This window comes from Pantherophis guttatus, chromosome 2, assembly GCF_059756535.1.
Source record: "Pantherophis guttatus breed Tessera chromosome 2, ASM5975653v1, whole genome shotgun sequence".
Taxonomy (NCBI): domain Eukaryota; kingdom Metazoa; phylum Chordata; class Lepidosauria; order Squamata; family Colubridae; genus Pantherophis; species Pantherophis guttatus.
Genome location: NC_142064.1, coordinates 145,136,019 through 145,150,426, shown reverse-complemented (window position 1 = coordinate 145,150,426; position 14,408 = coordinate 145,136,019). Strand labels below are relative to the sequence as shown.

At 41.3% G+C, this 14,408-nt stretch overlaps 1 protein-coding gene across 3 annotated transcripts in view; it reads right to left on the bottom strand.

Moving 5' to 3' along the window:
• The window catches only part of RHOT1 (ras homolog family member T1), a 63,273-nt gene that overhangs the window by 40,635 nt on the left and 8,230 nt on the right, over positions 1-14,408 (bottom strand). For all 3 annotated transcript variants that reach the window (XM_034412520.3, XM_034412522.3, XM_034412518.3), the window contains exon 3: positions 13,568-13,649. In XM_034412520.3, the coding sequence (XP_034268411.2) occupies positions 13,568-13,649 (82 nt within the window). The remainder of the gene's footprint in view (positions 1-13,567; positions 13,650-14,408) is intronic.

Here is a 14,408-nt window from a genome sequence, read left to right as displayed (position 1 = left end):
GACCCTATGTTCGCGGAACCAGCTAGGCCTATAACATCCGTTCCTACCCCCCCTCTCTTTCTGGATGTTGTTAAACGACAGTGGGAATCTCCGGCTTCTGCTCCCCTTCCTTCGGCTAATGACAAGAGAAACTTCCAAGTTTCCTCGGATTTGGAGGCTCTTCTTCAAATTCCTTCAGTGGATGCCCCGGTTGCAGCTCTCCTCCCTAATTCCAATGTTCCAGGCGAGCCGGACGAAGGTCTCCGTCCGGATGAACACAGATCTGATCAGGTTCTTCAAAAGGCCTTTCAAAGCTCCTCCTGGGCGATTAAAGCTACCACTACAGCATCCTTCTTTAATAGAACAACGTTGCTTTGGCTACGTCAGTTACAGGATAAACTTGCCCCTGTGGATCCTCGTATCAGACAGGACCTGAATAAAATCGTGGCCGCCGTACAGTTTTCAGCCGATTCTACTCTCAACGCTGCAAAGTTTTCAGCGAAATCTCTAGCTTCAACAGTCTCTGCTAGGCGTTTGTTGTATCTACATCACTATCAAGCAGATGCCAGACATAAGTGGCGTTTGGCCTCGGTTCCCTTTAAAGGCTCTAAGCTTTTTGGGGACGCTTTAGATCCCTTCCTCACAGAAACCAGGGACAAAAAGAAGGTTTTAGCGGCTGTTTTCCGGAGAGGAGCTCCCCGTTTCTCACCCTACCCTTCTCGTGCTTACTCCAGAGGTGCGGACGCGGGGTCCTCCTCTTCTTTTTCTCCCTTTCCCACCTTTAGAAGAGATGGGTCTTTCAGCAGGCAGAGGGGTTCCTCCGATAGATCCTTTAGAGGTCGTCCCTTTAACTTTAAACGGCCCTTTCGAGGGGGAGGAGGTCGCTTCGCCCGTCGCCGTCGCTGATTGCTCTTTGAATCCTCCCATTGGAGGTAGGTTGGGTCTCTTTGCCTCTGTCTGGGAAGAGTCCACCTCGGACAAGTGGGTCCACGCCACCTTAAGATCCGGTTTGGCCATTGAATTTGTTGCCCCACCCCCTCTCACCTTTGTCCGCTGTCCGATCTCTCGTAATCCACGTAAGAAGTCCCTTATGGATTCATCGGTTCAGCATCTCCTGACCATCAGGGCTATCCAACCTGTGCCTCCCGGTCAAGAGGGTTTGGGTTTCTATTCACGGGTGTTTCTCGTCCCCAAATCATCGGGGGGGTGGCGTCCCATTTTGGACCTCAAACGTTTAAACAGATACGTTGTGTATAGAAAATTTAAAATGCAATCATTGAAATCAATTTTGGATGGTGTTCGGAGGGGCGATCTCCTCTCCTCCATTGACCTAACCGAGGCCTACCTTCATATCCCTATCCTCCCTTCCCATAGACATTTTTTACGGTTTTACTATGACGGTGTTCACTACCAATATAGGGCTCTCCCGTTTGGCCTCTCTTCGGCCCCCCGCACCTTTACAAAGGTGTTGGCTGCCTTGGCGGCTCAACTCCGTATCCGTTCAGTCCGTCTCCTGTGTTACTTAGATGATATTCTTTTATTGTCCCCCTCCATGCAGCAAGCTGTTTTAGATATTCGTCTGACGGTGGAAACACTAGCGGCTCACGGATTTTCTGTTAATTTGGAAAAGAGCCATCTCTCTCCCTCCACTAGATTAGTGCATTTGGGTGCCCTGATTGACTCGGTTCAGGGCAAAGTTTTCCTTTCTCCAGATAGACAAGCTAGTCTGAGGCAGTTGGTGTCCCGGGTTGAAGGGAGTCGGGTGGTTTCCCCATATGTTTTGTCTCAACTCTTAGGTAAGATGATATCGGCGATAGCCATCGTTCCCTGGGCTCAGCTGCACGCCAGGGAACTCCAATGGTTTCTCTTACCCTTGCAGAAGGCCGGCAGAGGCACTTCATCGAAGCCGATCCCCCTCCCTCCTGCAGTACGAAGATCTCTTCGGTGGTGGCGTTCTCCCGCTCTCTCGACAGGTTGTTTCTTCCTCGAGTCCGCGAGGGTGGTGGTGACGACAGATGCCAGTCTCCTGGGCTGGGGAGCCCATTGCCAAGGTCTCCTGGCCCAAGGAACATGGAATCCCTCGGAAGCTCGACATCCCATCAATTGGCTGGAACTGAAAGCTGTCTTCTTGGCTCTAAAGTCGTTCCGCAGTCTGGTTTCCGGTGCTCATGTCCTCGTCCTCACGGACAATGTCGCCGCAAAGGCTCATTTGAACAAATTGGGGGGCACCAGATCGAAGTCCCTTCTGACCCTGGCAGTCGCGTTGGGGATCTGGGCAGAGCGTCATCTCTGCTCCCTTCGGGCGGAACACATTTCCGGGGTTCAGAATGTTCAAGCGGACTGGTTGAGTCGTCGTCAAATAGACAATGCGGAATGGCGGCTCCTCCCGCTACTCTTCCAGGAGCTGTCTCTCCGCTTCGGCCATCCTGTGATCGACCTGTTCGCGACTTACGAGAACTCCCAACTTCCTCTGTTCTTCTCGCGATACCCTCATCCTCAAGCAGCCGGCGTCGACGCTCTTCGAACTCCTTGGCCGTCGGGCCTTCTGTACGCATTTCCCCCGACGGCTCTCCTTCCCAGGGTCATTCGCAAGATTCTATCCGAGCGGGCGGAAGTGATCCTTGTGGCTCCTCATTGGCCTCGGAGACCCTGGTTTGCGGACCTCGTGTCCCTCTCGGTGACCCCATCATGGCGCATTCCTCTCTCGGACAACATACTTTCACAAGGCGTTCTGAGGCACCCAGACCCGGCTTGGCTCAATCTAACCGCCTGGAGGTTGAGCGGCGCTCTTTGAGAGAGGTTTGAATTCCGGCAGATGTTGTGCACACCTTGCTATCCTCCCGACGGCCTTCTACGGAATGCATTTACTCTGCCACCTGGCGGAGTTTCTTCAGCTGGTGTAATCAGGTCGGTGTCTCGCCCTTACAACCGTCTATTATACATATTCTGATGTTTTTGCAGAAGGGCCTCTCCCAAGGTCTCTCCCCCAACACTCTCCGCCGTCACATTGCGGCTTTATCTTCAGTACTTACCTGCGGTTCCTTGCCGTCTCTGGCTCACCATCCTTTGGTCCGGCGTTTCCTCCGGGGAGCAAAGAACATACGTCCTCCTGTTCTACATCGCTACCCGACCTGGGATCTCCCCCTGGTCTTACAATCTCTTACGAGCCCGCCGTACGAGCCACTTCGAACTACCAGTCTCAGACTTCTCACCTGCAAGGTTGCCTTCCTAGTGGCCATCACTTCGGCTCGCCGCATATCCGAGCTCGCCGCTCTGTCCACCCGTTCGGACCTTTGTGTTTTCCACGCAGACCGAGTGGTGCTCCGTTTGGACCCTACATTTGTGCCGAAGGTGAATTCCATCTTCCATCGTGCTCAGGAGCTGGTTCTGCCAAATTTCTGTCCCCGGCTTTCTCATCCTTGGGAACGTCGTTGGCACTACCTAGATGTTCGTCGGGCTCTGCGAATTTATCTAAAGAGGACAGCCCCTTTCCGTCGTTCGGAGTCGCTGTTTGTCTCCTTTTTACCTACATCTCAAGGCAGTAAGGTCTCGTCTTCAACTATCGGTCGCTGGATTCGCCAGACGATTGCCACAGCATATGGCGTTAGATCTCTTCCACGGCCTTCAGGTTTGACAGCTCACTCCACCAGAAGCGCGGCTACGACGGCAGCTTGGGCAACACAGGCTCCCTTGCTAGAAATTTGTAGAGCAGCCACATGGACTTCTCCTAGCCCTTTCATCCGGCACTACAAACTCGACCAGTTTGCGTCGGCCGAAGCCTCCTTCGGTCGTCGGGTTCTACAACGGGTTGTTGCCGGAGAGGACAATGCGGTCCAGCGTGATCCCCCCCTGACATCGGGACAGTGAACTTGGGTATGTCCCATGCTGGCTGCTGTCTCCACTCTCAATGGAGAAGGATCGTTGGTCTTACCTGATACGTTCCTTCTCGTTGAGTGGAGACAGCAGCCAGACCCTCCCTTTTTCTTTTTCTTGAGCTGGACTCGGCATTTTTCTGTCTTTCTATCTTGCCTTTCTTCTTTGTCCCACACACCGAGTCTGTCTTCCAGTCTTCGCCAAAGCTGGCCTGCCCGGCAACAGGGGCGGGACTAAGAATAATTGGCAGGCTCAGTCCTTCAAGCTGATTGGATGGACACTACCCACGCTGGCTGCTGTCTCCACTCAACGAGAAGGAACGTATCAGGTAAGACCAACGATCCTTTTGGATTTAATTTGCTGTACAGATTGAGCTTGGAGGACGTGGAGAAGAGATTTTGCTGACTGAGGAGATCGACCGGAAATTTAGGACCAGAAGTGCAACCATACTTAATACCAACGAGAAGAACAGCGAAAAGCTAGAGAGGAAGGAAGAAGCACCAGGAAGAGGATTAACAGAACAATTAAATTAACTTTTACAAGGAGTTGAAGTTTTTGAAGAAGCGAGAAGCAGAAGGGTGCAGTAATTAATATACTTTCCAATAATAAACTTCAATAAGGGTGGCACTTGAAGGGACTAAGAGGATTAGAATTTAAACTTATATTAATGCATTTTGTTATTATCTTAAAAATAGTCTAAAATCACAATATATATATATTTGTTCCTTTTTTTTTCCTCTCTCTCTTTACACATTTAAAGTATTTATAATATTTATATAAGTATTTAAAGTATTTAAAGCCTATAGATATTTAGGGTATTAAAAGTAGTAATATAATAAAATGAATTAATCAATATATATAATACATTCTATTAATATATATAAATATTAGCATAGATATACTAGAACGTACTATTTTTTATCTTTTATTTTTTTTACTTATCTATCTATTGACCCATTTATATATATACCTATCTAACTATTTAACTATTTACCTATTTACCTATTTATATATCTATTATTTAGTTATTAGCTATTTTGTTCTTTTTCTCTGATTTTTGATTGATTATTCTGTCTAAGATTATTAATATGCTTAAGGATGAATTTTTATAAAACAGTGATTTAATCTATAACACTAATTAATTAAGTGCTTAATGACTGGATATTGAGTATTATTCTAACGATCATTTGTATTGGTATTGAAAGGTCTCTAAGATTCGAGAACCCAATTAATTGTTAATTAAGAATTGAGCCAAACCAGAAACGCTGCTTCCAAATAAGGAATAGTTAACAAAGCCAAGTTGTGGGTAGCATAGCGGAGGGAAGGTCAAAAACCTTATTTCTACCTGTCTGGTGAATTGGGAATAGTTTTAAAAACACTCTTTTCTTCAGTATTGTTAACCAAGCAAGGGAAGGTAACTAGTGGATGACAGTGTGGAGGAACATAGAAAGGATAGTCAAAGAACAGGCGAAAGTGCTTAGGGAGATGACAAGTCTTACATCCACTGTGGCAAAAACAGGAAAGAAAATAACCCCTAGCGTTCCAAGTCCCACAATTACAATGTCGTCCCCTGCAACTCTGAAATCGACGGAAGGGCTACCAAAAGCTGAGAAGGCATCAGTGATTCCAACAATGCAAGCGATGCAGGCATCACTAGTAATGATTCAAGAGACAATGCTCTTAATGCAAGAAAAAATGACCAATAACCACCAGGAAATCAAAACAGATATACAAGGCATTGACCAGAAAATAGGTGATATACAACAAGCTATTGCAAATAACGAACGGAGAATAGGCAAAATAGAATCTAAAGTGGAACAACAAGAGAAAGACTTAGAAACAGTAGATCAAAAATTAATGCCCAGAATAGGGATCTGGAGGAAGCGATAGTACAATTGGAAATGGACAAGGCCTCTTTCTACTTGCGCTTCCAAAACGTTATAGAGGACAAGGACGAAAATTTAGGCCAAGTAATGGCCGAAATAATAGCGGAGGTGCTCCAACAGGACTCAAATGACATAATAAAAGAACTGGATGAGGTCTATAGAATACAGACTAACTACGCCAGACGGAACAATCTACCCAGAGAGGTACACATAAGGTTCGCACGCAAGAAAGTCAAAGATCTCTTTTATAAAATGGTAAAAGAAGAACCGATCAATTACAAGGAAAAGGAGGTGATTGTCCTGAAGCAAGTGCCGAGGCGGGTGAGAGAACAAAGAAGAGACTACAGATTCCTGGCCTCTCAGCTAAATAAAAGGAATATACTTTTTAGATGGACCTTGCCAGAGGGTATGCTGATCACCTGGCAAGGAAGGAGGATTAAAATAAATAGTCTGGTGGAGGCACAAGAATTCCTTGACCACTTGAGAGGGTCAGAAGACGAGCAAAGTAGTAAAGAGGAATTGGAAGCTGGTACTACAGAAGAAGAACCCATTCAGAGAAGCTCCCAGGAGGAGGTTTTGACGGGAAAAGAGAGCTTAGGCGAGAAAGAAAAGGAAGAGAAAGAAAGAAGAGAAGCAGGAAAAAAACAAAGGCCTCAAAGAGCAGTTCGAGCTAACACTAATATCAAATTTAAGTAAAGCAACAGAAGGCAAAAAGGATGGAGGACTGGAAAATCTTATCAATTAATGTAAATGGACTTAACAATCATAAAAAAAGAAAAATTTTCTTTAACAAATTAGTTACCCAAAAGGTAGATATAGTATGCCTTCAGGAGGTACATATTAAACAAGACCACATAAAATATTTGGAACATAAAAAATTGGGGAATTTGTATACCTCTCTAGCTACGAAAAAAAAAAGAGGAGTGGCACTATATATTAGAAAAGAGATGAAGACAGAACTGAAGTATGCAGACCCTAAAGGGAGATTACTAATTGTCGAAACTGAGAGGGGTAACTCGACAATCTTAATAGCAGCAATCTATGCCCCAAATAAAAATCTGAAAGAGTTCTATAGTAAAACAAGAGATATAATAAGACGACTGGACAATAACAATATCTGCATTATTGGGGACTTCAACGGAGTGGTCGATGCGTATAAAGATCACAAAAGACCCAGAGGTCAAAAGAAAATGAGAAAAAACTTACCAAAAACCTTCTTCGACTTAGTTGATGAATTAAATCTCGTGGATATGTGGCGAACACTACACCCCAACAAGAGACAGTATACCTTCTATTCTAATCCCAACAAATCATGGTCCAGAATAGACATGATGTGGGCAAGCAGGAACTTGGGTATGGACATTGAGTCAGTGGAAATATTACCTAATACCTGGGCAGATCACAATCCACTGGAAATTAGATGGAAGGGTACATATAAGAGGAAAAACACAAGATGGAGAATGAATACACAATTTCTACGAGACAAGAAAAATATCGACAGAGTCAAGAGGGAATTAGGAATTTTTTTTGAAGAAAATGAAAAAGAATCAACGAACCGGGGGATAATCTGGGACACGATGAAGGCCTATTTAAGAGGCCTAATGATATCTTATGGAGCATTCAGAAATAAAGAGAGGAGAGAATCCCTAAGAATATTGTTAGAAGAACTGGCGAAGGCAGAGAAAGAGGCCCAATTAAACCCTGACAACGAAACAACAAAAGTAAATTGGATGAACATTCGTCATAAATTAAATATAATGGACCAAGAAAAACTTGCATTTAATATTAAGAGAACAAAACAATATTACTTTGAGAATGCCAACAAGCCAGGAAGGTGGTTATCCTATAGAATTAAAAAGGAGAGAGAGAAAGGAATTATTCTTCAACTTGTAGACACTGAAGGTCATACCACAACTAAGGAAGAAAAGAAACAGGAGATAGCATACGACTTCTACGCATCTTTATATAAGGAAGAGGATATATCCAAAGAGAGAGTAAAACAATATTTATTGGAGGAGGGAATGCCACAGATTGGAGAGGAGGAAAAAGAGTTGTTAAACAAAGAGATTACATTGACAGAGGTAAAGACTGCAATTGCCAAATTGAAAAAGAACAAATCTCCAGGCCCGGACGGATTCCCAGGGGAACTATATAAAAATTCAGAATTAGAAGATATCCTACTCCCAAGATTGCTCCAAATTTTTAATGAGGCCCTAATGAAAAACAAAATACCAGAATCCTGGAGAGAGGCCCACATTATACTTTTACCAAAAGAGGGATCGGACACCAAATTGATACAGAATTATAGGCCAATCTCACTTCTTAACACGGATTACAAAATATACATGAACATATTAGCGGAAAGATTAAAAAGAATTCTAAACAAGATAATACACAGTGACCAGAACGGGTTCCTCCCAGGGAGGCAAATAAGGAACAACACTAGGACGATTCTGGATGTGCTAGAATATTATGAGGAGCATCCGGAAAAAGAGGTAGCATTAGTCTTTTTAGATGCACAGAAGGCCTTCGATAATCTGAATTGGGAGTTTATAAAGCAACAACTGAACATAATGGGATTTGGACAAAATTTCACAAATACAATAAACACGATTTATGAGAAGCAAAGGGCCAATATTTTAGTAAATGGTGAACTCACCAAAACATTTCAGATTAGCAAAGGAGTAAGACAGGGATGCCCAATGTCACCACTTTTGTACATACTGGCACTGGAAGTGCTACTGAAGAAGATCAGAGAGAGCGATCAAATTAAAGGGCTCAAAATAAGGAAGGAAACATATAAAGTTCAAGCGTTTGCGGACGACGTTGTCCTAATTATGGAAGAACCGGTCGAAACTGGTATACAAATATTGGAAATACTTGACAAATATGGAGAAGTAGCAGGACTAAAATTAAACAAATCTAAAACTAAAATGCTCACTAAAAATATGACGGAAAACCAAAAAGAAATCCTGGAGGAATCTATGGGAATTCAAATTGTGAAAAAAGTTAAATATCTGGGAGTATGGATTTCAACAAAGTACCTGGCTCTCAAAGAAGACAATTATATCCCCCTGGTAAAAAGCATAAAACAAGATCTAGAGAAGTGGGGGAAGTTGCAAATCTCCTTTCTCGGGAGGATAGCGACAATAAAAATGAGCATTTTACCCAAATTACTGTTTTTATTCCAAACAGCACCAATCAAATTAGATAAAAATTTTTTTAGTGAACTCAATGCCATTATTAGGAAGTTTATATGGGGAGGGAAAAAACCAAGAATAGCAATTAGGAGCTTACAAGATAAAAAAAATAGGGGAGGGCTAGGATTACCAATATGGGAAACATACCATAAGGCAGCAATCCTTGTATGGCTAAAAGAATGGGCGACGCTAGCGAACAAAAGAATTCTAACATTAGAAGGGCACGATCTTCAGGTGGGTTGGCATGCCTATTTATGGGAAACCGGGAAAAAAAAAACCAAAACATATTTCAATAAACATAAATTGAGGGATACACTGAAATCAACATGGGATGAAATAAGACGGAAACATTACACTAAAATCCCCAGCTGGCTTTCAACCATGGAGGCGATAATTTACCCAAACGTTTTGGACTATGGTAAAACTGTAAAATACAAAGAAATACTAGATGAGGCAGGGAATCTCAAAACACTAGAACAATTAAAAGAACAAGGCATTTGTATTGAATGGTGGACATATGCACAGATAAAATCAAGACACAAACAAGATAAAGTACAATATGGTATAGAAATGGGAAGCAAAGATTTTGATAAAATTTGGATGGGTACAGATAATAAATTATTAGCCAAAACATATAACTACTTAGTAGAATATGATCTGATGGAAGAAGTAGTTAAAGGCCCAATGCTAGCATGGGCAAAAAATATCGGGAAAAATATAAATCTGGAAGAATGGGATCAATTATGGAACATCAACATAAAGCTCACCAAGGCAACCACCTATAAAGAAAACCAGTATAAGATGATTTATAGGTGGCATCTAGCACCTGCTAGAATTGCTAAGATTTTCCCGAACTCAAACCCAAAGTGTTGGAAGTGCACACACCAGCAAGGTACCTTTTACCATTGCTGGTGGACGTGCCCGCAAGCAAAAAAGTACTGGAAGAGGATAGGTAATTGGCTTTCAGAAATAATAGGTGAAACCTTTGAATTAGATCCTAAAATACTTCTCCTGGGAATTCTTAAGAAGGAAATGACAAAAACGAAGAAACATTTGGCATTGCATATAATAACAGCAGCAAGAATCGCCTTCGCTCAACAGTGGAAAGAGAAAATAATCCCGACTGAGGAACAAGTAATTGGCAAAATAATGGATTGTGCCGAGATGAACAAACTAACATTAGAAATTAATGACAGAGCTGATTCGGACTATTACAGCGTATGGGACAAGTGGTACCGGTGGCTAGAGAAGAGGAAATCGAAATAAAAGGGAAAAGAGACCAGAACAAATACCAAGAAAAGACGTAGGGGGGATGGTAGGAAGAATAAGATGGCAAGGAGAGGGTACATGGAAAAGCAGGAGACAAAACTTATGTATTCACTAATTTAAAGCAGAAGATTATTAAAGATATATATATATACGTTGTAAATGATATAAGATGACAAGTCTCTTCCTTTGCTTATTGCTATGTTTTACTATGTATCTGGTCTGCAAAAACTATCTACAAATATTTAATATGTAATTATGTAAATGTAATATGCATTTATTTCTTTTTCCATACTATGTAACCGGATGGATAAGAATTGTATCATTATAACTTTTTACAATAAAACACTAATAAAAAAAAATAAAAAAATCTGCTAAATGTAAAATCTGTTAAATCAAGTGCCGTAAAACCAAGGTTTTATGACAAAATGTCGCAATAAAGAATTATCAGAGCGAGGATAACAAATGAACTTCCACCAAGTTATTTTCTTGCCACTAATCTTAAAAATAATTTGACAAATAGGGACGTTCTGCATTTACTACATCTTATAAATGAATTTAATAGAAAAAAAAATACAAGGTCACTTCTAAGAAAGTGATGTTTGGTAAAGTAGTGCTTCCCCCATTGACTTTTCCAGCTTCTCTCATTGACTTTGCTTGTCGGAAGCCGGCTGGGATGGTTACAAATGGTGATCACATGACTCCAGGACACTTCAACTGTCAAAAATACATGCTAGTTGCCAAGTGCCTGAATTTTGATCACATGACAATGGGGATGCTGCAACAGCCATAAGTATGAAAACCAGTCATAAGTCACTTTTTCAATGGCACTGTAACTTCAAATGGCCATTAAACAAATGGTTGTTAAGTCAAGGACAACCTTTATACTTTCCAATTTTCAATTCAGTATCTCAATTTTCAAGAAAAATTCTGAAGTGCACTGATATGCTGTATGGCAATGCACATATGTAAGATTAAAGAAACAAGCTGGGATTTCTCTTCATGCCAAGTAGTATCCTAAATGGATATATTGATATTAATTTGGATGTTTCTCCAGACTAAAAAGTAGAGAATATTTATCAATATTGAACAAAATGTATGAAGCACCACTTTCATCATATGGATGCAGATTATTATAATAGGCAATTCTAGGTTTGCTTTACATTGGGTGGACTCTAAATTCCCTATATTAGAATCCTAAATACCTAGTGCTTAATAGTTACAAACAGATGACAGATTGACACCTGGCCATTTTATAGTTATTTCATAATTCAGCTGCCATGCATCTTCTCCATGATCTTCCTATCTAAATATATATATATATCCCCATTTCATCTGCTTCATGACACCTAGAATGCTGCCAGAAAATACTGGCTCTGTTGGGAAAATGTCAGAGGAAATGGGTCCATTTAACAGAAGTAGACCTTATAACCCTGGCCTGTCAAAAACAGATCATGCCAAATTAATCTTATTGCATTCTTTGACAAAGTGACAAAATTAGTGGACTAGAAGAATGCTGTCGATATAATTTACTTGGACTTTAATAAGACATTTGACAAAGTAGTCCATAACCTACTACCATATAAAGTAGAAAAATGTGGGTTAAACAGTATCACCACCAGATGGATTTGTAACTGGCTGACCAACCGCACTCAACGTGTAGTCATCAATGGAACTGCATCTACATGGAGGGAAGTATGCAGTGGAGTACCCCAGGGCTCTGTTTTAGGCCCAATGCTCTTCAACATCTTCATCAATGATTTGGATGAGGAGATAGATGGGGAACTCATCAAATTTGCAGATGACACCAAGCTGGCAGGAATAGCCAAAACTCCAGAAGATAGGCTTAAGATACAGAAGGATCTTGACCAGGGGTGAAATGCTTCGGACTGGATCGCCCAATTCAGTAGCGATGGCGGTGGGTGGTTCGGAGAACCAGAAGCAAAAATCCCTGTGCCCCCCCGCATCCCATGCCCAGCTGAGCCGCACGATCATCAGAGGCTTTTTTTTTTTTTTTTTACTTTTCAAAGCATTTCTTCTACAATTTCTTCCGCCGAAAAAATGCTTTTTAAATTAAAAAAAAACTTCTGATGATCGCGCGGCTCAGCTGGGATCGTCAGAGGCTTTTCAAAGCATTTTTTTAACCACCTCTTCCCCAGAAGAGGTTGCAGAAAAAAATGCTTTAAAAGTCTCTCTGACAATCCCAGCTGAGTTGCCTGATCGTCAGAAAGACTTTTCAAAGCATTTTTTAAAACAATCAGGCAACTCAGCTGGGATCATCAAAGAGACTTTTAAAGCATTTTTTTCTGCAACCTCTTCAGGGGAAGAGGTGGTTAAAAAAATGCTTTGAAAAGGCTCTGAAGATCCCAGCTGTGTTCCTGATCGGCAGAGGCTTTTCAAAGCATTTTTTTGCATTTGCAGAAAAAATGCTTTGAAAAGTTAAAAAAAAAAAAAAAGTTGGCCACGCCCACCCAGTCACATTACCCTACCACCACCAAGCCACGCTCACAGAACCGGTAGTAACAAATTTTACATTTCACCCCTGATCTTGACAGACTTGAACATTGGGCGCTATCTAACAAAATGAAATTCAAGGGTGAAAAAAGTAAGATTCTACATTTAGGCAAGAAAAACAAAATGCACAGGTACAGTTATGTGGTACCTTGCTCAATAGTAGTAACTGTGAGAGGGATCTTGGAGTCCTAGAGGACAATCATTTAAATATGTGTCAGCAGTGGGCAGCAGCTGCCAAAAAAGCCAACACAGTTCTAGGCTGCATAAACAGAGGGATAGAATCAAGTTCACATGAATGTTAATACCACTACATAATGCCTTGGAATACTGCATCCAGTTTTGATCACCACAATGTAAAAAAGATGATGAGGCTCTAGAAAGAGTGCAGAGAAGAGCAACAAAGATGATTAGGGGACTGGAGGCTAAAACATATGCAAAACAGTTGCAGGAACTGGGTATGTTTAGTTTAATGAAAAGGACTAGGGGAGACATGATAGCAGTGTTCCAATATCTCAGAGGCTGCCACAAAGAAGAGGGAGTCAAGCTAGTCTCCAAAGCACCTGAGGGCAGGACAGGAAGCAATGGGTGGAAACTAATCAAGAGAAGCAACCTTGAATTAAGATGAAATTTCCTGTCAGTTAGAACAATTAATCAGTGGAACAACTTGCGTCCAGAAGTTGTGAATGCTCCAACACTGGAAGTTTTTAAGAAGATGTTGGATAACCATTTGTCTGAAGTGGTGTAGGGTTTCCTGCCTAAGCAGGGAATTGTTCTTCGATGCCTCCATTCCCAGAGCAGCCAAACCATAATGTATGTCTCTTTTTTAATTTATAAAAACAGAGGCATTACCTGAATAATCCACTATATGGGTTGGCACTCTTTCTGGGGTAACATCAGCTGGGATAGTGATTTCTTCAGCTCGTGGAGGAACCTTGGTGTATGAAAAGCAGAAATCTTAGTTAAATGCTCAATTATTACATAAATTGCAATGTTTGTAACATGTAATAGCAGAAACTGACCAATTATCTATGATGCACCCCCCCCCCCTTTAAGCAAGAAACTACAAACCCAGTTTAGTAATACAAGCTTTTACCATTTGCCACCTTATTTGATTTTGCCAGTCTCCATTACGGAAATTCAACATTGCGCATTTCTTACCATAAAAAAATCTAGTTCGTTCCAAAGTCATTTCATGACTGCTACATAAATTGCTATTTCTAACAATTCCAAGTACTTCTGCTACACAACTTTCTAATCAATGAATCCCATGACTAATGTGGTTTGATATGAAATGATAGCAAACAGCTAGAACACTATATTCCTTATTATTGATTTTTTTTCACAGAACATAATGGATAACAATGGAACTCTTACAGCTCTCCATTCCATTCTCAGATGTTCAATGATTTTTATCAAGTCATTCATCACAGTAGTCAGTCTCATATACTGGCATATTTTAGCCTAATGGAAATTATGGCAATAACATTTTGCATACTAATGATCAGAAATATATTGTTATACTGTGGGAAACTTTGTTATTCATAATATCAACTACAAATAGAAATGGCAGCAATATATTCTAGTGGTTAAACTGTTAAATAACTTGTACATATTAAACTTGCAAATTTCTTTACATAATTTCATAAATTTTTGAAAGCTTATAAAGAAATCACTCTTTTGTGTATCTAGA